Source organism: Phocoena phocoena, chromosome 3 (genome assembly GCF_963924675.1).
Source record: "Phocoena phocoena chromosome 3, mPhoPho1.1, whole genome shotgun sequence".
NCBI classification, from domain to species: Eukaryota; Metazoa; Chordata; class Mammalia; order Artiodactyla; family Phocoenidae; genus Phocoena; species Phocoena phocoena.
The window spans coordinates 145,490,073-145,515,897 of record NC_089221.1 but is presented as its reverse complement, the minus strand read 5'-3'; the positions used below and the strand labels follow the sequence as shown (position 1 = coordinate 145,515,897).

Below are 25,825 nucleotides of genomic sequence, written 5' to 3'. Positions count from 1 at the left end.
GCTATAATTGCTTGATTGTGAGACCTACGATGAGACCCTAATCTAACTGGCTTCCATTTCCCACCTGCAAAGTGAAGGCTCACGTGTGCATGGCCCTATGTCAAAGTCAAGGTGCCACGAGTGAGCATTCTTTGAAAGCCAAGAAGAGTGGTACAAATACAGTGCATTTTATCATGCGGCAGTTGAACTGAATGACCCTTAAGCCCCTGCTCGCACGCTATGAATAAATAAATTGATTAAGTGAGGAATTCATCCTCACCATTTTGCATGCCTGAAATGCTTGGTCCACACCTTAGGAACGGCCATAGCACACCTTGAGCTATGTTCTCAGAGTCTCTGGTTAATTTTTCAGAGACATCAGCAAGAATCAGATCTCGGACATCGCTCCAGACGCCTTCCAGGGTCTGAAATCGCTCACATCTCTGTAAGTGGGGAGCAAAGCGCGTAGGGTGTGGGTGGGAGCATGGGCGAGGGGGGCGTCCATATTTTTCAGGGGGTGTTTATCAAGGTTTTATGTTCCCTTACACACTTGTGTCAACCTGGTAAAAGAAACAAATATTTCTTCAGGGGAAATTGATCTTGGGGAATATTTCTACAAGCCCAAATGCATTCTTTTTATTGATTAAGTGCCCAGCAGCCTTCCTGGTTATTGGCTTCTGATTCAAATGCATCTTCTCGTCTCACCGCCCTCCCATCCCACATGCCTAGGCAGTGCTGTCCGGGGAGGTGGAGGGAGAGAGTCGTAACGTATGATTATTACCACGTGCGCATTTTACCCGTGCGTGTGACCTTGTCAAGGAAGGAGCTCATTTTCTTCCTCTGATTTGAAGCCTTTTTCTCCAGACCAACCTCATGGCTATTGTCCTGAGAAAGCATTAACCCCATCCTATAAGCCTTTCTTTTCTTTGATTTTTAAACCCTAAAGCAGCCTAGTGGATGGAACCAAAGCTGTGCCCACCAGGGGCTCAGAGACCCTCAGGGGCAGGGAAGTACAGAGCTTAGTCCTGATTTCTGCCAGTGACTCGCCCTGTGGCACAGGGACTGTCACTTGAGTCTTCTGTGCGCATTCCCTCACAGGCAAAATGGGGACGATGACACCTTTCCTGCCTGACACACACTCATGATTACAGTCCCAACAATCATTGGCAGTACTTATTGAGCACCTACTGTGTACCTGGTACTATTCTAGGAGGCTTGCAAGTTTCACCCTCACCATGACCTAAAATATAGGGTCTATCCTCTCCTGTCTTTAATGGTTGGAGAAATTGGGTGATCTAAGCTCCACGCAGACAGAGGTTTTTATTTCTTTTGATCCTGGCTGAATCTCTGGCACCTCAAACAGTACCCGGCACGTAGTTATTGTGCCAAAAAGAATGTGTTGAATAAATAAACGCAACTTATCCAAAGTCCGCGGTAACAAGTGAGAGAGGCAGGATTTAGACCCAAGCAGTCTGACTCCAGAACCGTCCTCTTGGTCCCCATGCCGTGCTGCCCTCCTGAGATAATATAAAAAGTATAAGATACAGCAAAGGTATCATCAGTTGATACTTTTTGTATTATTTGGTGACCTGCCCACCCGGGCAAGAGTGAGGATGCTCAGAGGCAAGCTGTCCATGCTTTGTGTCTCTGTGCAACCGGTTTGTTTAATGGATAAGTGGGCAGGTAACAAGACACACATTCCTCCCCCACCTGGCCCTATCCCACTGGGAAGGGGCTGAAGACAGGGAAGTCTCTTGATTCAGTTGTTGCCCGCTGCTGGAGGAGTAAAGTAGTTTCATTTATCGGGTAGAACATCTGGCTGGGATATCAGAGACAGGATTGTGTGTGAGGTCAGTGTCTGCTTATTGCGCTGAAGATCACAGAGGAGAAGGGAGAGTGGCCACCTGCCACCGCGGTCCTATCCCTGTCCCCACCCTCCCGTTCCCCTTGTCTGCTGTCCCTCTGCTGGGATCTGGGAACAGTCTGAGGACAGTGAGACTGTCTTGCAGGAAAAGAAATTCAAAATCTGGTTGCCAGATAGGACATTGGCATGCCACTAGCCAATTCTGAAATATATCAGGGCATTGTTTAAGTGAAGTGCCTCTCACCCCCAATGCATGCATGTAGCCATTCAGTAGATGCCTACTGTGTACTGAGTAGCCTTATAGGCACTGAGAATGTGGCAGTGAACTGGACAGACAAGACCCTTGACCTCATGGAGCTCTGAATACCAACACACCCAATCCAAAGTCAGGAATGGCCAACGTAAAGGGCAGGAAAGCCTTTACCCCAGACCTGTTCATTCTTTTTTTTTTAATTTATTTATTTTTGGCTGCGCTGGGTCTTCGCTGCTGCGTGCGGGCTTTCTCTAGTTGCGGTGAGCGGGGGCTACTCTTTGTTGCGGTGCGGTGGCTTCTCTTGTTGCGGAGCACGGGCTCTAGGCACACGGGCTTCAGTAGTTGTGTCACGTAGGCTCAGTAGTTGTGGCTCGCGGGCTCTAGAGCACAGGCTCAGTAGTTGTGGCACACGGGCTTAGTTGCTCCACGGCATGTGGGATCTTCCCGGACCAGGGCTCGAACCCGTGTCCCCCGCAGTGGCAGGCGGATTCTTAACCACTGCGCCACCAGGAAAGCCCAGAGCTGTTCATTCTTTCAACAGATATTTATTGTGTTAGATCCTATTCCGATTTCGACTCTAGGGACCCAGCCATGAGCAAGCGACATGATGTCACCACACACAGAACCTCTACTCAAGGGGGCCGGTGCAGGAGGCACAGAAAATGTTTAAAATAAATTAATGTATAAGTAATATAACATGACGTAATGAAAAGGGATGAAGAAATAAAAATAGAGTGACAGGTGGTAGAAAATGTTGACTAAGATATTCAAGAGAAGCTTCCCAAGGACGAGGTGTTTGAGCCCAGATCTGAAAGGTGGGAAGGAAAGTCAAGGAGAGATCTGGGGATAAAGCCAGACAGGTCCACACCCAGGTGCCCCGAGGTGGACCCACAGCTCACGTCAGCCTGCCGGAGACTGGTTTGGACCCACTGAGGCTTAGAGACGCCCCATACGGACACATGACTTGAGGAACCCCTCCCCCCCGCCCGCCCCGTTGTCCCTCCGGCTTCTGCTACACTGCAGGTTCTAACATCAGCGAACAGACAGTGACACGACTGCATTTGGCACAGTGAGCAGTGGGACATTAATAATATGAATCACAAATGCAAGCCTGAGCCATTGTGCTGACTTTTATTTAGCCGTTAGTTTGCTGAAACATTCATGAAACACACCCGCAGGCTGAGCGGGAGGCTCACTCTTCACTCCTGGTGGCATCTGGAAAATGGGGAGTTGGGTTTATCGCTCCCATTGACCGTTTCCTCATCCTAATATTTGGCCTCCTTGATGACACATCACAGTCTGAATTTGCAATCTGAGTGGGGATCGAATCCTGCGTTCATTCAAGGCACTCCAGAGCTCGAGAGGGAATTTTTTTTTTAAATTCTTCTTAGCTAAGTTCCCTCCATCTCGGAGGAGGCTGGACCCAAGAGACAGCAAAGTCTGTGCCATGGATGAGAGCAGAGAGAGGCCAGCAGTGTCTTCGGGGGAGGCAGACCCAGTACACTTCTTCCCCAAGCCTCACAGATCACCGGAGACCAGCCCTTGAATAGGACACCCAGTGTGAGGGACTCTGTAGGCTGGAAGAGAGAAGGGTAAAAGAATTCTGAGTTCCTTAGCTCTTGGAGCTCAGAGGCTAGGAAAAAAGGCTGTAATGTAGAAGCTGCTGGTACCGCGATAACGATTCCTTGCTCCCTAGTTTTTCCTAAGAGCCAGTCCTTGACTCAGCGGTCCCTGAGCCACCTGGATAGGACGCCAGATACCCGAAGCCCTGTCTAGGTGGATGATTAAAGGACTCGGCTCAGGAATTCCTAGGACGCAACAGGATATTAAAAGGAAACGTTCTATATAGGCTGTCAATACCCATTGAAGACAAGAACACACAGGGCCGGCCAGCTTCCCACACATCTTATTTATTGCTGGGGTGTGAGTCATTTTAGCAGCTCTGGGAGACACCACAAAGGGATTGCGTCTTCCTATTGTGGATGATTTATTGAGCTGGGCTGCCCAGGGGTAGAACAGGATGGAGCCCATTTCTCCTCGCCTCCCGGACAGCCTGCCCCTGCAACCCCCAGTGACACTGGCCCACTGTCTCACTGGGGAGGAGAAGGTGAGGCAGGCTGGGGAAGCCAGTGCTCTGAGATGCCCCCCAGAGTGGGCCAAGCTGGTGGCCTCCTACTTGAAGGAGTTCCAGTGGCCTCTCATCCGCAGTGACCACTGTCCTCTCTGCTCTTTTCCAGGGTGCTCTATGGGAACAAGATCACCGAGATTGCCAAGGGATTGTTTGACGGGCTGGTGTCCCTACAGCTGCTGTGAGTAGGAACTTTGTCACTAATCGTGTCTCTGGAACTATTTGCAGGCTCTTTCCTGCAAACTTTGAGCCGTGCTCCGTAGAGTTCTTCTTTTGACTTTATGCCCATTAAAAGGAAAAAAAAAAACATTTTTTTTTGAGCCGTCCACCCCGTACCTCCATCACCTCTTCTTGGCGGAAGGAGAGCCAGGGAGTTGGCAGAGGAAGCCTAAGGTCAATGTAAACGAGCTATAGATGATACAGCTCGGGAGCCTGGCCCAGGTATGAATCACTAACCTCAGGCTTGGGGGGCTAGAAATTAAGCCAGAGGTGAATCCTACAAAGGGAAGCATGGGGCAGGGGTGTGCTCGGAACTTAGGGAACTAAAATATTCGTACACCGTATTCCAATACGAAAGCTGAAACCGAGCTGCCGGTAGACGTGAGACCTTGAAGATGGGTAGGGGTGGGGCAGTGAAGTAATTAGAGAAGGAACATGATCAGTCACCGCTGTGGCTCTATCTGGGTAAGATATGGCTGAGATGGGAAGCGTTTATTTAATTTCAAGGAAGATTTGTTGCCTCAAATTTTAAGCTCTGGGATTATTTATTTGCATTTGTTTCATTGTGGTCATTTGAGCTTAAATGTTTGAAGAAGATAAATGAACTCTGATGTGGAGAGGCCAGGAAAGGAAATCAGCTCATCCTGTATTTTAAGATTTTATGACTGGGGGAGAATTATCTCTGGTTTGTGATCAGGTAGCCATAGTATCTATGGGTGTGGGGAGTGTGTGTGTGTGTGTGTGTGTGTGTGTGTGTGTGTGTGTGTGTACACGTGTGCGTGCATGCATGTCCATGTCTGCTCAGGGACCATGCTGATTCCTATTGGTATTAGGAATTGATCTTGAGTATCCTGTGAGCAATGGAAGATACCAAGTTTCAGAGAGGGAAATGACTTGTCCTCAGTCACACAACAAAATAGGTGTGGAAGCTGGAGTAGAGCTTATGTGGTCCTGTGGCTCAGAAGCCTCCCAGACCTCTGAATAGCACAAGATGTATGTTCCCAGAGGCGTGCGTCTGAGTACAGATGAATGTGTGTGCGTGTACATGCACATTTGTATGTGTGCCATTGTAAAATCACCTCTAAGTCACAGGCAGGAAGGAAGGGGCCTGGGGCCTCCCTGCTCCCGTGGGCAGTTAAGTGAAGCTCCATTATGAGCTTGCGCACCATGTAGTCAAGTTGTGGCTCCGGATGGGTGGGCGGCCAGGAGCAATGGTGAATAGAGGAAGGTTGGCAACGCATCTCACATGGTGACATCCAAAGAAAAAGGAAGTGAGACTTTTCCTTTAGCCTTTTCTTCTCACATTTACTCCCTACCCTTCCCATGTCCTGTTAAGACTCAGCCCTGGACAGAGTCTCCTAAGACAATATAAGAATGTGAATCATGTCCAGATGAGACGCCCCGCTAGTTTCCAGGCAGCACATCCATCACAGCAATAGTCAGGTTTGTTTCAATGAAGCCGAAAGCAAGAGAAAGAAAATTCTGTTCTTTTTCTCTGCATCCCACCCATCCAGCCCTTCACACCTCTGTCTCCGTGTCTATCTCACTCTCTGTGTCTCTGTGTACCTACCTACTAGTGTTCAAAGGTTGCAGCCCTTGGTGGGCCTTTGTGGCTCTTTGTTAGAATGACATGCCAGGGCTCTGCAGGGAGCTGGGGGGTTCACAGATAGTATTCTTTGCTTGTAGCAAAGAAACTGTAAGTTATAACTGCCACTATAAGGCCAGTTAACTGTAGCTATTAATCCCTTCCAAGAAGAGTAACAATAACATGGCCTAGAGTTAGATTTGGAGGTGGTGCGTTTCACTGGGCTCGAGTGAATATCCTTTTACAGTCCGTGTTTTGACTGCAGAAAGCTCTATGCCCTTGCATGCATTAAGGAGAAATGTAGCATGCGTCAAAGTGCCTAGCACAGTGCAGGGCATGTAGCAAAGATTCCATAAATGCATGTTTTGAGAGTCCGCCTGCCGATGCAGGGGACGTGGGTTCGTGCCCCGGTCCGGGAAGATCCCACATGCCACGGAGCGGCTGGGCCCGTGAGCCATGGCCGCTGAGCCTGCGCGTCCGGAGCCTGTGCTCCGCAACGGGAGAGGCCACAACAGTGAGAGGCCCACGTACCGCAAAAAATACATAAATAAATAAAATAAAAATAAAAAAGGAAATGTATCCCAGCTCCAGGCTGACAGCAGTCGTGAGATGACTGGAGTTAACAGGACTTTGCATGGACGGGGAAGGCAACTCTGGTTGAGTATCACCATTTTGAGCAGAGGGCGTTGAGTAGCTGGGAGTAAAGACAAAGCATCCCCCCTTCTCTCGAGACCGAGAGTTGACACAACTCAGGCCACCTCACTTTCCAGAAAGAACCAGCAACTGTAGCCGTCATTGGGCTTTGACCTGCTGTTGAGCAGTTAGAAAGCAGGTCCTGATTAGATCTAATTTAGTGTTCAGCCCGCGGTAGATTGGATTTCTCCTTGTTAGACTGGAGACACTCCGATAAGAAGGCTCTGATTAGAATACCCTGCTAGTCTGGGAAATTTCCTGGCCTTTGACTCGAAGACTTTTTGCAAGAGGTTTGTGTTTTTTTCTTCTCTGTCCATCTCTCAAGTTATGGGTGCATCACAAAGCCAAGCTGTCTCTGCCACCCAAAATGATCTTGGATGTTTCCTTTCTGGCACTTGTCATGATGCTACCAGCAGTAAAGCAGGTGCATTGTAGTTGGTTGTCCTGGCTGCCCATCTCCCCTTTCCCTGTTTCTCTAAACTTTTCAGCTATTCCACCACACTTGCCCAGCCTGTTCTGTACCCAGCCCTCCTGGGTCATTCTCTTGCCCTGTTTATTCGGGCAGATGGCCAATGATGATAGGAGAATGTCTCAGTCTTCAGAGTTTCTCAGAGGCTGCAGCAAATGGGTCTCCATGGACAAGCTTCAGCAGTCCTGGGAAGGACCCCCAAACCCCTATCCTCTTGGTGTCAGCCTCAAAAGAGTCCCCTCCTTTAGTTGGACTTGCAAAATCTTCAGGGCTTCCAGGACAGCCTCTCACCCAGCTGGTATGGAAACCTGTCCCATGCACCCTGGGACAAATCCTACTGCTCTTTTGCTGATAAGTTTCTGTGATAAGTTTTCTCAGTGTAGTTAGAAGGTTAGGAGGCTCTTTCTTATACTAAACCTCAGTAATGGCTTCTGGGAAACTCAGAAAAGGCTATTCTCATATTCTTCAAGTGTTTGAAAATAGCTGGTATGTCTCCCTGTAATTAATCCTAAACTGGTTCAGTTCCTGCAGACTTTCATTGTATAAACACACATTTGTTATTAGTAACAACCCTTATGATCTTCAGGGGAGCCTGTCAGTTTCCTTCCTTAAAACAGGCTACTGGGACACGAGTCAGGTGCCCAGTAGGGCAAGAAGTGTGTTTAGAGACTCCCTCCTAAACTGCAGAGAGCTGAAATTTCCCACATAGAGACATCTCAGAATCCAAGGTTAGGACCAGACATGCCACTGGGCACGCGCGCCCAGCTCTGATCACCCGAGAAGTGACCTGTCCTCTTCTCCCAGGCTCCGTCCATGCCCTTCCTCACCAGAAACAGAGTGAAACTCGCCGTTCCCCTGCCCACCCTGGCTCCTGGGTTTCTAGGATGTGAGTGGAGATGATGATCCTGAGTGTGCAGCCAGCCAGAGTGCCCCCAGGTATGTCACCTTGCCGCTCAGGGGTCAGCCCTCCCCAAGGCGAGGGAAGCAAGCAGTCACCGTGTCTCCGGAGCCATCACTTTCCCCTCTGATGGGCAGCAGTAAGCTGTGCCGTTACAGCTCCCCCGGGGGATCGGCACATGCAGTTAGTACTCATTGATTGCATGGCATATGCACGGAAGAGGGATTCAAGTGAGGCAGGCAGTCATTTGAGGTGGAAGCTTTCGTGTAAATGCTGGCTCCGGTCGATGTTAAACCTGCTCCGGGAGGTCTTAACCAAACCAGACTGTCTTAGGGCTGGAATAAGTTAAGACAGCCCAGCACCTGTTGTTTGATTTTCTTGGAAGGCAGACAAGACCACTGGAGCATCTTGGAGTTTTCCAAGCAACATGCCAGTTACGGGGCAGTGAGCAAAACTCCGCTCCCTATAGCTCACTTTCCCTTATCGGCTGTTTTGCAAGTACAGCTACTGCTGCTGCTGACAACAGCTACCATTTATTGACTTAATATGTTCCAGAACCTGTGCTAAGCAATTTCATATCCATCACCTCATCTAACCTTTACAACCACGCTAAGAGAAAAGTGTTGTTCAGAGGCCCATTTTATAGATGTAGAAACTGAGCAACTGACGGGTTAAGTAACTTGGCCATTGTCTCTCAGCATGTAAGTGATGGAGCGTTGGAACCCAAGCAGTCTGAATCTGGAGTCCACACCAGAGATATCTGCTTCTGACCCAGTCATGGGCCAATCTGCAGAGCTAGTTTTGTGATACACGAAACAAGAGTTCCTCACTGGCTCAAGCCAAGGAGGGAGTACTGTGGAACTGATGCTTTAACAGCTCCTCTTGTTAAGCCTCAGTCTAAATCACAGACCCCTGTCTCCCATGGAACTTCCTCTGGTTGACTGTCCTCACCCCACTAAAGTTCGAGCTGAGCCCTGTAAGAGGGCAATCAAGAAGCCGCTTGTTCTTGGGCTTCCCTGGTGGCGCAGTGGTTGAGAGTCCGCCTGCCAATGCAGGGGACACGGGTTCGTGCCCCGGTCCGGGAAGATGCCACGTGCCGCGGAGCGGCTGGGCCCGTGAGCCATGGCCGCTGAGCCTGCGCGTCCAGAGCCTGTGCTCCGCACCGGGAGAGGCCACAACAGTGAGAGGCCCGCGTACCGCAAAAAAAAAAAAAAAAAGAAGAAGCTGCTTGTTCTTAAAGACTGGGTTGAGGTGAGATGATGAGAATTCTCCCCCGCAGTAGAAGCAGACTTCCTTTGTGATGCATTTTTGAGGGAGGAATTCTTCCCTCTCTTGTGTACCTGGAACTTCCTAAGGAAAGCTCTTGAGGGGACTTAAATTCTGGAATCATTCCATGCTTTGGTCATTGAGTGAATGGTTTATCCCTCTTAAAGGACTGATTAGTAACCAGGTAGCAGTCAGATAGGCAAGTTCTACCCTAGTAGCTGTTGGGGAGGGAAGGGGCAAGCCAGGTCACACTAGGTGAGGCCCTTGATCTCCTGAGAGCAGGTGATGGCCCCTTCATCCGGTCACTCAGAAGCTCAGCTTCCCTCTGATTACCTTAGGAGGTCCCCGTTGCTTGCACCCTCTTCCTCGTGCCCTCCTATATCTGTGGATTCAAAGGAGGTCCTATTTTTCAGACAGGCCACCCTGTTGCTGCACTTCAGTTTGAGTCACCATGACAACCCACAGCCCATGACCAGCAGTGCAGTCATTATCAGGAGAGAAGAAAGCGTCATCATTGCCCCCAGGGACTTGGAGGGCTCCTCTTGTTTCTTTGTGTGAGTGTTTAGCATGGCGTGGCCCACAGCACCCATTCACAGGCTCAGAGAAGATTCTGGGCGGGGTCAGAAGTCCTTGACCTCATGGTACCAGATGTCACCAGGTTCTTCCCCATGTCCAGCCTCAGGAGGTTGCCAAAGGTCAAAATAAATCCCCCGTATTTCATATGGGAAAGATAATAGCATGTTTGTTCTAAGGCAAGAGAGTGGTCCTTATTACAATTAGTAGATAAAGAATTTCAGGGGGGCAGAGGGTTAATTCTAAAGAAATTTTTTTAAAAGAGAAAGACACAATAATGAGAGGGGTTAACTCTAAATCCTGCAGCTTAATCAGAGGTCCAGAATGGCTCCCCTAATTGGCAGCCTCACTAATAGTTAATGCCAGTGCTTAATAGTGGGAAATACTTGCAGGGATACACAGAGAACTTTTTTTGATAACAGAGAGCCTTTGTAACCCATTCCTGAAAAATGATTCCCCTACAGGAGGAGCCAGAGAAAGGGTTATGCCATGGGGTTGTTGGTACATCTTTCCCTTCCTATGGATGCATCTGAGTGTTTACGAAACAGAAATTGACCCGCCCCCGCCACCCCCCCGCCACCCCCCCCCCCCCCGCCAGTGTCACTTTAAGAAAAGGAGGCTCCATGAAGTCCCCGCCTGGCGGGGAGCCTGTGCCCATCTTCCTATCCCGTGGTCTTTCCCGGAAGGGCTTCACGTATTCTGCAGGAAGGGGCTGCTGTGCTCTTTCTTGACACGTTTTCTGAGAAGACCTTGTACTCCAGGTTTGGAATATGCTTTTGGCGTTTGCAGACAAACACCGTATAAGTAGGAGGAGGAGCCTCAAACCGCTGTCTTCCGCAGACACGTGGGCAGATGTGGAGAATATAAATATCACCCAAATGAGAGCTTGGGGCCACTGAATCAATATGTGAACCACTGGCGTTACCTAGGTGATTTTGATGCAATTTATCATTAAGCCTGCTTCCAGATGTTTGTGTTTTCCAAACCTTGCGGCAAAGGCTGTGAGCTCAGGGGAATCTTCTTGGAGGAGGCGACGTGGCCAAGGGCAGTAGCTACAAATGGGGCCTCAGTGGTCCTCTGCCTCTGTAGCCAGAGACGGGAGCCAATGAAGAGTAAGAACAGCTGCTACAAATTGAACCCCAACCATGTGGCCTCTTTAGGGAGACTGGGTGTGGGGGTCCTTTTCACAGGTCAGGGTGGACCTCACTTCCCTCCTGTGGCCCATCTCCCCCTATTACCTGGACCCTGAGTAAATGAGGCTGCAAGCTGCTACGAGCGATGAGAGCACCTGGGACTTTTCTGGCCAGGCCAGGCCCGGTCCCCCAGCAGGACTGGAATCAGAAGAGCCCTCCTTAGCCCAGACTGAGGACGTGTGCTATTCATTCCCCCTCCCCCTGCCTCCCGCTCCAGCTCTGAGGCTCCCAATGGCTTCTGTTTCCTGCCTTGCTTTTTCTGAAGGCCACAGCTCCTGGAAAGGATTATCTCTCCGCCGCGTCGTTAGGTTGGTTCCTCAATGGGCTGAGTGCTAATACCTCTTGACGTGGAACATATGTGGAAGCTGAAAAGGCTCGGTGAAGGGGAGGGCGGAAAGAGTGCCTCGTAGAGCTAACGCTTAGACGTAAGTTTAGAAGGCGATGTGTGTGTACTCGCACTTTCCGTAATTTCCTCTGGCGGGAGCGTGGCTCTTTGCTTTCGTCTTATTGTAGAATCATCACTAAGTTAATGGGAGTGGCTACAAAAACATACTTCTGCCTCCTTCCACAAGCTTCGGGCGCTTCCCACAGTCCCTTCACAGGCCAGAGTGGGAGAGTGGGAGCAAACGCTTTTTTTTTTTTTTTTTTTTTTGCGGTACGCGGGCCTCTCACTGTTGTGGCCTCTCCCGTTGCGGAGCACAGGCTCCGGACGCGCAGGCTCAGCGGCCATGGCTCACGGGCCCAGCCGCTCCGTAGCATGTGGGATCTTCCCGGACCGGGTCACGAACCCATGTCCCCTGCATCGGCAGGCGGACTCTCAACCACTGCGCCACCAGGGAAGCCTGGAGCAAAGGCTTTTAAAATGAGATAGCATGGATCCAAATCTCAACCTACCACTTACTAGTTGTGCAACTTCGGTCAAAAGTACTCAAGCTTTTTGAGTCCCAGGGGTCTCATCATCTGTCAGATGGAGATTCCATAAGTTAATATTTGTAAGTTGCTGTGCGAGTGCCTGGCCACACCGTGCTTATTACCTGTTAGGTCATGTGGTCCCAGCTGTTCACCCTGGCATGATCATCTCAGCCCCACCCCCGCCCAACTACCATCTCTCTTTTGTTTATATGACCTCCACGTTTCCTTTGGGAGGTGAGTCTGGGAGCAGGTGGCCCCGCAAGATGGTTGGATCTGCTTCTGGGGAAATACTGATGAACACGGTACATCCCCAACCCCTCCCCCCTCGCTGGATCCAATAACGGATCAAGCCGAGATCTAGTTGGGGGCATCAAAATTCGGAGTTTGAGCGCCAGGCAGCCTCTTGAATGGCGAGCTGGAGCATCCCATCTTGCATAAGGGATGCTGTTGTCTCTGCTTCGTCGCTGTCCCCTGGTCTGCCTTGAGTGAGAATTCAGGGTGAGGGGAGCACAGAGCCAAACATACCAGCTCCTAAATCAGCGGTTAGTCAACGACGCGTGAAGGTTGAGCTCCTGCTTTGCACAGGTGCAGGCCACTCAGCGAGGAGCCTGCCATGGTGCCAATGGCAGCTTAGTGAGCATTTCAAAGAGCAATCCCGTCACAGCACCTTGGTGCCGGGTTCTCCCTAAGAGTCAGCAGGACTCCTGATGCCTCTACACAACCAAGAGGCAAGCAGTCTTCCAGACCCAACCTGAAGTGTGCCCAGGTGCATTCCGAAGCTAGCAAAAACAGCCACTCCCCAGAAACAGGCAACACCTTCCACCAGGCACAGGAACGAGAAGATGGATTTTACATGGTGGATGAGAGAGGAGCTTTGGAGTCGGACAGGCTGGAAGTTCACTGGGCAACCTTGGTTAAATCCATCACCACTCTGACCCTCAGGTTCCTCATCAGCGAAATGAGGACACTCATAGTGGTGCTGTGAGGGTGAAAGAAAACACTACATGGAAAGTGCTTTGGAAAACCTTTGGCACAGGGCTGCACACAGAGCTGTGGTCTCTGGAGATGATGCTGCATTAGTATTAATTCACACAGCAGTTACATCACCGCTTCTCAAAGGGGAATGGACTGGGACAGATCAAGCAGCCTTGATGGAGAAAGAGGCGGAATCAATCCCTCCAGTGAAAGAGGGAGAAGGCCTATGTTCAGAACTCCTCACAGAATTGCTGAACCCCATTTCAGAGAGTTGTTTACTCTCTGTTTGCTCCATCATAGGGTGGTTTTTCTTTATTTTTATTTTTTAGGGTGTTTTTTTTAATTAATTTTTATTGGACTATGGTTGCTTTACAGTGTTGTGTTAGCCCCCACTGCACAACAAAATGAATCAGCCATACACATACAGATATCCCCTCCCTTTTGGACTTCCCTCCCGTTTAGGTTACCACGGTGCATTAGGTAGAGTTCCCTGTGCTATACAGTATGTTCCCATCGGTTGTCTATTTTATACATAGTAACAATAATGTATATGTGTCAGTCCCAGTCTCCCAATTCCTCCCACTCCACCCCTTTCCCCCTTGGTATCCATACATTTGTTCTCTACCTCTGTGTCTCTATTTCTGCTTTGCACATAAGATCATCTATACCATTTTTCTAGATTCCACATATATGCGTTATTATACAATATTTGCTTCTCTCTTTCTGACTTACTTCACTCTGTATGGCACTCTCTAGGTCCATCTACGTCTCTACAAATGATTAGGATGTTGTTTGTTTGTTTAATTCCCCTGCAACTCTTGTCCATGTACCAGAGAGCTCAGAGATCCTTTCATGGAAGCCAGACCCAGCTGAGTAGCTGCCAACCTTCCTCCCAAAGGATAGAGGACAGAAAGACAGGCTGTTAGATGTCGCCTGTGCTGGAGATCAGTGAGGCTGTCCCCGGCATCTAAATCTGTATAAGCAGCTTAATTTTATCTCTCCTGCACCGATGCATCTTGCCTTAGGGAGCCAAGCATCCTGGGAGAGAATAAGTGATGGGGAGACCCTGCCCTTTTGTGTTTCCTTTTGTTCCTGCATATGCGCTATCTTTGCCTCAAAGTTGTGCCAGCCTGGGTTGTTTTGATGCCTTACATCTTTGCGATAACATCTCATGCTGAGAGATCTAGGAGCAATAGGGAACAAGAAAGTGGGCAGAAAAAGAAGCCTCGATAGTTCTGATGGGTGAGGAGGGTTGCCAGAGTGGCCTGCAGTTTAGATACCCTTTCAAGGCAGATCAGAGTTGCACTCCTCTCTCCCCATAGCCGTCCGCCTTATCCAGTGTCTGGCATTCCCCAGAACCACGTACAGCAACTGGGCTCATGAATCTACACTAGAGTCTCAAATCTAAATGCCTCCTCAGGCAAGGTCAGTAGAATAAACTTGTGAAGGGCATACAATAGGGAATAGTGAGGACTGTGGCAAACAGAGCATATGTCTTACCTAAAGGGGGCAGCCACCCCGTGGCTGCCTCCAGTGGGCCCAGTGTTACTAGAGCTTCTGATTTTTTTTCAAGAGAAAATAGAAATATGATGTGTGTGAGTGAGAGAAATGTCCCAATTTTTTTTATTGAAGTGTAGTTGATTTACAATGTTGTTAGCTTCTGATGTACAGCACAGTGATTCAGTTATACACATATACGTATATATATTCTTTTTCAATTCTTTTCCATTATGTATAGTAGTTTGTATCTGCTAATCCCAAACTCCTAATTTATCTCTCCCCACCCCACTTTCCCCTTTTGTGACCATAGTTTGTTTTCTATGTCTGTGAGTCTGTTTCTGCCTTGTAAATAAGTTCATTTGTATCATATTTTAGGCTCCACATGTAAGTGGTACCATATATTTATCTTTGTCTGTCTGACTTACTTCACTTGGTATGATAATCTCTAGGTCCATCCATATTGCTGCAAGTGGCATTATTTCATTCTTTTTATAGCTGAGTAATATTATATTTTATATATATATATTTATAGCTGAGTAATATTACGTTTTATATATATACATTTTATATTTTTTTTAATATAAATACTTTATATATATATTACATTTTTTATATATATACATTTTATAATATATTACTCAGCTTTTTATAGCTGAGTAATATTACATTTTATATATATATGTGTGTGTGTGTATGTGTGTATGTATATATATATATATATAAACATACCACATCTTCTTTATCCATTCATCTGTCGATGGATACTTAGGTTGCTTCCGTGTCTTAGCTGTTGTAAATAGTGCTGCTATGAATATTGGGGTGCATGTATCTTTTCGGATTAGCGTTTTCTCCAGATATATGCCCAGGAGTGGATCATATGGTGACTCTTTTTTTAGGTTTTTAAGGAACCTCCACACTGTTCTCCATAGTGGCTGCACCAATTTTACATTCCCACCAACAGTGTAGGAGGGCTCCCTTTTCTCCACACCCTCTCCAGCATTTGTTATTTGTAGACTTTTTAATGATGGCCATTCTGACTGATGTGAGGTGATACCTCATTGTAGTTTTTTCCCAGTTTTTAACACACTGCGAAGGCTGAATGAACAGAGTTGCATGTGGGATGTCGCAAGATGCTGCAGGGAGGACTCTATCCTCAGGTCATGAGATTGGCATTTCTGACCTGGTCTCTTTACTGATAATTCGGTATTTCCTAGCAAGATGATGCCCTCAAAAGGCCCTGAACATCAAGCTTTGGAACAAACCATCTACCGCATACTTTATCTTTCTTTTTAAACAAGAGAACCAAAAAAATGTGTGTGTGTGAAGGGTTCATTCCTGACCTGTGGCGACTTAGCCCTGTTGGATCCTCTCGCTGTTCTCCCTGTTTCTCTGTTCCATAGCATCCTCCTTGAAATACCCCCCAAAGAGAGTGATTTTGACTAAAATTTAATATACAAAGCACAGTAAATTCTTGGGGGAAATTGCTACAAAGGGGATAGACAGATGGGTGGGGTAGATGAGGCATTCATAAAGAAGAAACTAAACCCTCCAGAGACCTAGAGTACCAACCATAACTGCATCCAGCATGCACCTTGGAAACGTGTAACCTTGAACAAGCCCACCAATCTCTCAGCCTCAGTTTCCTCAACTGTAACGTGCAAGGCTGGCTCTGCCCATCTGCCCAGGTTACTGTGAGAATAAAAGGATGTCAGGAAAGCACGCTGGAAAGAAGGAAAAGTATTCTAGCAACGTGAGTTTTTTTTGCCACTGGGAGGCAGGAGGACATCTGTGTGAACCCTTGGGACCCTGACCGTTATTAGCCAGATTAAACGTCGGTTCTTCTTCCTCTTGTCACTGCCACAGCTGCCTGCCTCACAGGACGGGCCTGCAGCAAGGGAGTGGGGGCATGGGTCATTGAGCTCCCATGGCAGCCCCTCCGTTACCAGCTCCAGTCCCCTGGACCCTGGCATCAAGAGCCTCCAGAGGCAAGCCAGCCATGATGCATCCCATGGGTCCCTCCCCATGAGGGAAGCTCTGAGCCAGCATTGATAAGAGAAATTTTTTAAATTCCAGCTTTTTGCTGGTCAGTTTAGTAACCCCCTCACTTTCATTCAAGAGTGGGTGAGCAGTGATTTTACACGAGGTTCAAGGGCACAGCTAGTCAGTCTAGGATCATAAAGGACATTTGTAGGACCCAAAGTGCTTGCTTTGCCAGCCCCATTCTGGAAAACACTTCCATCACCTAGGATGGACCAGCATTTCACCAGAAACACAGCTTCCTTTTATGCTTCTTTTTTTCCTTTTTTTGGTTTTGGTTGGCCGGGGCGGGTCTGAAGAACTAAAACCATAGCAGAACGGGGTCCCTCGTGGATAGGAAGGCTGACCCTGCGGGATAGGTGTCACCTTAGAGGAGAGTGACCCCCTGGATTTGCATATGGAGTTGAGTGTATTTCTTAATAAATGCTTGTGCTAAGCACTAGGAATAAAGGGAGGAATAAAATAATGTCATTTGTGCCATCATAGAACTTACCGTCTTGGGTGGGAGGCAAACGATAAACAAGAAAACAAACAAATATCCTCTAACCATAAATTGAGAAATGCTACGAAGGAAATAAATAGGGGGCTATGAGAGACAATAGTAGGGGGTCGTAACTGGAGATGAGGGGGTCAGGGCAGGCCTCTCTGAGAAGCTGACATTTGGGCTCAGATACAGAGGAGGAGAAGGAATCACGTTACGAAAGGGGTAAAGAGCGTGTTCAGAACATGCGTGGTGTATTTGCGGAATCACGCGGGACTCCATCCATGTGTGTGTTTGTGTTTCTGTGTGTGAGAGAGAGAAAGGATGTGTCTGTGTGTGCACACATGCCTACCCATGGCTGTATTTTTTCTGGGACGATGACCTGCAACTTTCATCAGTTTTCCAAAGGGATCAGTGATCCAAAAGAACTCTAAGGAATTTTCTGAATCAAAATTACCCTTAGTCAATCAGCTAAAGCATCCAAATAATTGTGCCAAATGATTTTTTTTTTTTTTTTTTTTTTTTGAGTCCTGGAAGCTCTGCATGCTAAAGCAGAAAGTGGAGCACACAGGGTGCCATTTCAGGTCTCCCTCCTAGAGCACGGGTGCAGGGCAAGTCTCCAAGGGATCGGTGTGTGACACAGCATCCGTGGTGACCGGGTGCATGAGTGCCCGGACGTGTTCGGAGGTTCGGTGGCCACAGGCATGCGAGTCCCTCTCTTTCTCTGCTGAGGGCCGGAGCCCCTGCTGTGAGGAGAGCACTGCAGGTCAGCACGAGGATTAGTGAGTCACCAGCCTCTCTCCTGCCTGCAGGCTCCTCAATGCCAACAAGATCAACTGCCTACGGGTGAACACGTTTCAGGACCTGCAGAACCTCAACCTGCTCTCCCTATACGACAACAAGCTTCAAACCATCAGCAAGGGGCTCTTTGCCCCTCTGCAGGCCATCCAGACGCTGTGAGTATGCCACCTCGAGTGCCAGCGCGTGCCCAGGCAGCCAGCAACCCCAAACACGTAGTCGCAGAGAACATTCAAAATGAAGGCAGAGTGAGCACATCCAGGAGGAATCCTGGAGCCTGCGGCGAGAACGGGATGTTAATAATAGCACTAGCTTGGGACCTCCCTGGCGGTCCAGTGGTTAAGAATCTGCGCTTTCAATGCAGGGGGCGTGGGTTTGATCCCTGGTCAGGGAACTACCATTTCCACATGCTGCATGGCTTGCCCAAGAAAAAACAATTTTTTTAAAAATCATAATAGGGCTAACTCACCTGTACTAATCACTCACACCATGCTCCGTGCCCCACGGGGTGATTTCCCTGTATCCAAACAGTTAAGCCTCACAACAGCCCTAGGAGGTAGGTGCTTTTGTGATCCCCCATTTCTATGTGAGGAAACCAGAGGCACGGAGAAGTTAAGTAACTTATTCAAGGTTGCACAACTAGTAAGAAGCAGGATTTGAACCCAGGCCGAGGGGCTGCTCACCTGCTCTTTTAACCACTGTGGCCACTGTATTCTGAGCAGGCTCCATCTCTGCTGATAACCCATTCCTGCCCACCAACACCCGCAAAACCAAGCCTCTGGTACAGGCACACTGTACCAGAATACGGGAGTATTTCAACACCCTCGTTAGGGAAGAGTTCCTCACTCCCAAGCACTGCAGACGTTCATAAATAGTTCCGTTAGATAGATGACACCTGAGTACAGATCTCAGCCCGTGTTTTGGATGGCTCCACCCCTAAGCTTAGACCCTAGCTCCAGCCCCCAGCCTGACCATGAGCCTGGGGGCTTCTGGAGCCCTTCTGAGTCATCTGGAACTTACTGCCCCTGTAGCCAGAGACGGGAGCCAATAAAGGGTAAGAGCAGCTGCTACACATTGAACCCCGACCACGTGCTAAGCGCTGAGTGTGGTGCTTTGGACAGTTTTCTCACTGAGCCGGGGGAAGCCAGGCCCATGGTGTTGTTGCCCTTGTGATGCTGAGGATGGTAAGAACAAAACCCGCTACTATAAATGGAACACCCACCCTGTGCCCGACACCATGCCAGCTGCTTTATGTACCGGGTGTTCCTGAGCTTGGAGAAATAAAATTCAGTCTGCTCTCAGCATAAACCCTAAGCCTGCAACTTTCATTGCCCTTCAAAATTGGCGTGGGTGAGATTGGAGACGATCAGGGGTGGGTCCTGACCCAGGTGGGGAGAGTAAGGAAGGCTGATTCCCCAGGCGGGATGCCGCCTGCACCTGTGACTGTCTTTTGCAGACAGCAGAGCTCAGGCCCCCTCTCCGGGTCTTGTCTGAGAGCAGTTTCCACCTCCCCCGAGGCCTCCTGGGGCGATGAAGGAGGGAGCCTGGCACCAGAGCCTAGCACCAGGCAGGGGGGTGGCGGAACGTGGCACCAGGGGTCCCATCTGATTAACTCCCGTCCGTCTCGCAGCCACTTAGCCCAAAACCCATTTGTGTGCGACTGCCACTTGAAGTGGCTGGCCGACTACCTTCAGGACAACCCCATCGAGACCAGCGGGGCCCGCTGCAGCAGCCCGCGCCGGCTGGCCAACAAGCGCATCGGCCAGATCAAGAGCAAGAAGTTCCGCTGCTCAGGTAATCAGCTTATGGGGCAGGGCCCCACCTTCTGACTCAGAGTACAGCAGCCCCGGAGAGGCCAGTAATCCAATCTGGAGGACAGCGCGCGCTGTAATGGCTCCTGGGGATCATCTTTGCAAATTAAATTGGGAAAATTCAGTTAGCCCTGCAGAAAACCAATTAGCTTATGGATTTAAAATAAAACACACACACACAATAAAAGCATTGTGGGGAGGAAGGCGGGTGATTTGGGGAGAGACAGAACCCAGGCAGCAGCCCATCTCCCGAGCTAGGTGGAAATGAGGGGATGAGGCAGCCTGGACACATGCGATCTTGAGAGGCCATGATTTATTTTATTTTGTATTGTTAGTTTCCAAGTCACGCTCCCCAAGTGGCAGATAGAGAAATAAATATACCCCAGGCCAGGCTGCAGGAAGCATGGAGCCTTGGGGGCCTCCTCTCCCGCTCTATGGCCACCTTCGGTACAGCCCTTGGACCACAGTGTATTCTAGGTTTCACAGACGTTTTTGCTCTCTCCTCCACCCCAGATGGGTGCCTTCTGATCATGGAGAGAACAGCAAAGAGTGTTGCTCAGAAAGAAAGCAAAGCCTTGCTCTCTAGTTCCCAAGCTCTCTCCAGAAACCTTCCTCCCTACCGCACCCAGAAATGAAATGGGGAGGGGGGTTGGTGAACGGCAGGGGAACTCTCAGCTCATCTTGGAAAGAGAACTTGCTCTCCTTGATGCAAGAGCTGGATGAACAGGCAGTTAAAAATGACTATCATTTGTGTTGTTTGCTCCTGGAAAAAAATCACCAAGCTGCTTTGTGCTCCCAATGGTGAGACGTTGATAGTATGATGTAGTGAGATGGGGTGAAGCCAACCCTCACAATCTGTGTGTCAGCAGGAACTGTTCTTCTCTCCCTGCCCGGAGCATCTTGTGTAGGTGGGTTTTCCTGGGGAGAAGGCTAGTGTCAGCCCTAGTCGCCGGGAAAAAAACCGGCAGGCAGACCTCCACTTCTTTCACGTTGTTCTTGACCTCAAAGTCGGATTCTTCAGTCCACGCCTCCAGAATGATCAGCCTGAGCTGTTTTAGTTTTTTCACCAGAAGCAAATACCTTGAGAGGGCTTGGAGGGACCCCAGGGACTTTGCGGCAGTCTGAGACATTGATCTCAATTTGCCTTCCCCGGAATAACAATGTCAGTTACGAGAGCAGCTCCTTGCCGCTGATGACCACTGTGCTCAGGGCTTCTAGTTTGACTCGGTTTTTCCAATAGTCCCGTGAGATGAGCAGGAGAGGTCCCCTTGCTGCAGCAGAGGGAGCTGAGGGCTCAGAGGTGAGGGGGCACCCCATGGTCACAGCAAGCAAACGGTAAAGGCAGGCTCGGACCCCAGGTCTGGCTCACTCCTCAACACCACGGGGCATGTAGGAGAGAAGGGCCATTGGGGAAGGAGGTCCAGCTGCTTGGATGACTTCCTTCCCCAGCCTCATGGCCCCGCCCCCAACCTCAGGCCCTGAACTCTTTCCTTAAGTTCCCTCTTGGGGCCGCAGCATCTCAGGGAGGAAAGTGCTCTCCCAGCCCAGAGCTGTGCCCTGAGGCACAACCGTCCTGTCCCCGGGGCCCTTTCCTCATGACTTACACCTCTTGTTCCTTCTGCCTCCTCTCTTCCTACCCATGTCTGGCTGGGGCTGAGTTAATTACCTCTAACAGCAGTTGTGCCCAAGAAGAGGGGTGATAAGAGGCCGAGGAGGGCAGGGTGCCATCTGCCATCCCTGATCCCTCAGTCTGGAGGCTGGTGGTGGGGTGGTCCCATCATGATCTCTAGATCCCGATTGATGCCAAGACCCTGGGGCATAGGGTGGGGATGAAATCAGCCCAGGGATCAGCCATTGCCTCGGAATGACTGTAGGCTGGGTTTGGGGATGAGGTACAGACAGAAGTAAGTAGGAGAAAGAGGAAAACAGCCAGTAGACCTAGAAACAGTAGAGCTTAGCTCTAGCTCTAGGTCTGCCACTACCTACCTATCTTTGCACTGGAGGAACCCTGGCTTCTTTTCCTATGTGGGGTAGGAATGATTAGACATTTTAAAAAGACACAAATAAGGAAAAGGGACAGGGTTTCTTGATTGACCGTGTCTAAAAAAATTTTTATACATCAATAGTAAACAGAAAGATTATTCCTATAAAGGTAGAGAAAGTTAGAGCTGTGATGATCCTAACATATAACATTCTATACGCTCTTATTTTATGTAGCTACACACAAGAGAGGTCAAGAGAGCTAGCTACTGGTGCACTCCAAAGGCCTTGGCTTTGAGAGGCACTGGGGCCCAGACCTGCTTAGCATTGAGGGATGCAGAAGCCACATCTCTAAAGCTCTGTGTTTCCAGGAAGCTCAAGAAGAAAGAAGGAGGGGCAGGTGACACGTACTGGATTTGACAGATAATAAGTCTGCTTTTTACTTTCCCCTAAAAGCACTCCCATTGCAAAGACAGCTGATGTAATTAGGAGCCAATTTGAGGGCTGCTCTTGCAACGCGTAAAGCTCCTCCTTAGGCTGGGCATCTGGCTTCCCAGCTGCACTGTGTCTGCCTCTATCAGCTGTATCCGCCGCCCTGGGCAGCAAGATCGGGTTAGAGGTGAATGCTGCCGGCTGGGGTAATCTGACCATCAGATTAAGGCCTCCTCAAAAGGCACCATCTGGCTGCCTGAGACCCCAAGCCCGTCCTCGGGGGAGCGCTTGGCGGTTGCAAAATGCTGTCTGCCTTCCGTCATGCCTCCCCCACTTTGTGTGTGGAGATCCAGTTGGCAAGAAGAAACTGGTGGTGAAGAGTACAGAGTGGTGTAACCCCTGTCCTCATCTGTACAAAGATGGCAAAGAGTAAGACACCTCTCAGGGAATCACAAAACTTTAGAGCCCCCAGAGATTACCCAGTCCATGCTAGAGAGGAAGAAAATGAGGTTCACACAGCAGTAAGTCTTATCTAAGATTATAGAGTGGTATTTTCAGGACAAGATTTGTAACCCAGGACTTCTGATATACTGAGAAGATTCTTGATAACTTTCTCCGGGGCCCCTCCATTTCTTTTCTGTTGAAGGAAACCAAACAGAAGGAGGGGAATTTTAAAGCTTGGGGACAGGGGCATGAAAGGGCTGGATTTTCCCTGCACTGGTGCTGAGGACCTGATCAAACTTGAATACGAAATCCCCAAACCAGAGTGTTCGCAGAGCCCTGCCTGTCTGGAGGCGCTCAAAGCAGAGCTGAGTCTAAATTATGGAGGCGCTCAAAGCAGAGTTGAGTCTAAATTATAGTGGCCAGCTCTAGCCGGTCGGATGGGAGGGCTTAGCAAGAGGTGGAGCCAGATCCGGAGCTGTGGACTGACTTGGACTAACCAGTCAGTCATCACAGATAACCTATACACGTCAATATGCTGCCACCACCTTGTCCTAAAAACACACTGTGGAGGAACGGTGACCCCGTCGCTCCTGTCAGAGGGCAGGGCAGTGAGGGTCCCAGTCTGGTCTCTTCAAGGTGCCCTGACTCTGGTCTCTTCAAGATGCACACATCTCTTCACGGCTTGGGTGGAAATTCATAAAAACGGCCGCTGACCTTTTGCAGATAAGGGTGTAAAGGCTGGGCACCCTCCCTGGGCCCATGGCATCGAGAACAGCTGGTTGTTGGTCTCCCCAGCCCACTCCATGATTTACAGTCATGGCGGAAGTCAGGAAGGACCCTAGAAGCTGGTATCTTCCACTTTCTTTCCTTTTCTTAGTTTGAAAGAGCCTCCTTGTCATGATCATTGTGACTGTGGGTTTCTCAGTCCCAAACCCAGGGCCCTGGGGCTTCCCCAACTTTCTCCCTGCTAGGAACATGTATTTTCTCTCAATGTCACACCCCTTCTCTACTATACCTTGATTGATCTGTGATGAACATCCGTCAGCCAGGGGTTTCTGGGGGCCTTGAAGGATACTGAGGAGACATCAGAGGGACTTTTTCTAAAGAAGAGCATTGCAGCTTTGCTAGACCACTAGGAACCGTGACCTGTCTCTTTACGGAAGGTGCCGGGGGAACAGCCTGTCACGGAACCACTCTGCTATGGGATGGGCCCTAGGCAGCAGACAATGCGGAAGATGCCTCTGCTAGGTTCGACGTCTTGGCACATCTAACGGTGTGATTGAATGGGGTTCAGAGGCTCAGTTCAGGCCTGCGAAACGATCCCAGACATTTGTGGTCATAATTCCCCTTGGGAAGGATCTGTTCTACCCTGATACTCCTGAGTAGGGATGTCCAGTGGCCTCCCACCCATTCTTCTCCCTTCCTCCTGTGTCTCCCCCGGGGCGGGGTGTGAAGGGCGGTAGGGCTCCTGTCTCCGGACGTGTTCCTGTGGAACCCCGCTCTCGGTACTAATCACGCTCAGTGGGGGCCTGCTCCGGCTTCCGCTTCTCCACGCTGCTTCCTCTGAGCGCTCCTGTCCTCTCTCTGACGCTGCTTCCTGACCTTGACTCTGACCAGTCGCCGCGGGGCTTTCCTTTGTGCTTGATCTAACCATGTGGTGGAACGATGGAAACGGAACATGGTTCTGTCAAGCACCGCGGAAAGCACCGCGCTCTCCTGCAGCATGGCCCGCCACCGCTGGACACCTCTTCTCTGCTCTGGAGCACCGCAGCCCACCACCCGCCAGACCCGCCTCTCTCGGTCCAGCCTCACGAAGGGTGGGGGCGGGTGGGAGTCTCGAAGGATTCACAGAGCACCTCCAACTCCAGGTAGCAGATCTGGGCTGAAATAGGGATGGGGAAGCGTACGGGGGACAAGCTGAGATCTGCATCCACGTCTCTCTATCCCAAATGGAGTTGCCATCCCCCAAATCTAGTCTGGATGCTAGCCAAGTGGTAAAGTAGCTAGGTCTGAGCTCAGACACCACTGTTTTTCTTCTTGAAGAGAACACGTATACCCAAGGCGTACGCCCTTTGTTTCATGGAAGAGTCCCAGCCCGAGGTCATTTTCCCACGTGGCAGTTAACGCACAGCTCACACTGCTGGCACCCACCCTCCACCTACCATCTTTATTAGAAGCATTAGGACTTAATGTGAGCATGAGAATGATGAGACTGCCATGAGTCTGAGACACTGGACGTAACCTGAGGCTCCTTCTGGAACTGACCCCCTCTCCTTACAAGTACTTTGGTCCCCGTGCAGCCTTAAGTCCAAGCTGTCTCCTTGACCTTCCAAGCACAGCTAACATGAGGCGAAAGTGCTGGGCTCCTCAGCGGTGCTAGCTCAGTGCCATGTGGGGTCTGTGCGGAAGCCCACTGCCTCTGATAATAAAGAGAGGGGCGTCTCGGCACCTCCCGTGCTGCTTATTTCTTGATAAATCCTAGACCCAGTGTAACCGGAAGATTGTGTTGTTGGTTCATGCCGTGGAATGTGTGTGCTGTCCCATGTGAGAGAGGGCCCTGGGCTTCCATGGCGATGTGTGACTCTCACTGTCTCCTCTCTCTCGGGTTACCCCTCAGAGCCAGGGCCCCAGCCGTTGCTGAGGAATGGAGAGTCCTGTTTACCTCTCTGAATTCTTTTCTCACGTGCTTACCATAGACCGGGTGCTGAGCTAGTTTACATCATTACCTTGTTTAATTTTCACAACAACCCTATAAGTCCCATTCTGCAGATGAGAACATTGAGGCTCAGAGAGGCCAACTGACTTGCCCAGGGTCATTGGACTCCAGCGTGGCTGCTCTTTACAACTGTAATCCTCAGTTTTCCCAGCTGCGGACAGGCCCATGGCCTTGAGTTATAAAATCAAAAAGACCTTGACTTGACTCGATAGGGAGTTGAAAAAAATAACACTCCCTTTCAAACTTCCTTCTGTTAATAGAAAATGACTTGAGCGAGAAAGAGAGCAAGCATCCCTGTTTACATGGCTCCTCCCCTCCAGCATGAATATACCAAGACCCATTTGGTACAGAACAAGTCCTCGGGCCTAGAGAAATTTTCTTTCCCTCTGAACAGAGAGGGCGTTCTGAGTTCCTCGGCACTGCCACCCCGTGCCAGGGCCAGGCCTTCGGGAGTGGGTCCACAGGGTGCCCTTCCACGGGTGCCTCCCTGGTCCTCCGGCAGCTGGCTGTGACCAGGCAGTGACCAGCTGCAGGCCATGGCCATTTCCCTCTGCTTCCAGGCAGTTAGCTGCATTCATGTTAGACTCTGACAGGGAGAACTTACTAGGACAGCTGTCTG

At 49.8% G+C, this 25,825-nt stretch overlaps 1 protein-coding gene across 3 annotated transcripts in view; it reads left to right on the top strand.

Moving 5' to 3' along the window:
• Positions 1 to 25,825, top strand: part of SLIT3 (slit guidance ligand 3) — a 611,339-nt gene that overhangs the window by 492,514 nt on the left and 93,000 nt on the right. For all 3 annotated transcript variants that reach the window (XM_065875016.1, XM_065875017.1, XM_065875015.1), the window contains 4 exons: positions 353 to 424; positions 4,334 to 4,405; positions 17,838 to 17,981; positions 19,454 to 19,617. In XM_065875016.1, coding sequence (XP_065731088.1) covers positions 353 to 424; positions 4,334 to 4,405; positions 17,838 to 17,981; positions 19,454 to 19,617 — 452 coding nt within the window. The remainder of the gene's footprint in view (positions 1 to 352; positions 425 to 4,333; positions 4,406 to 17,837; positions 17,982 to 19,453; positions 19,618 to 25,825) is intronic.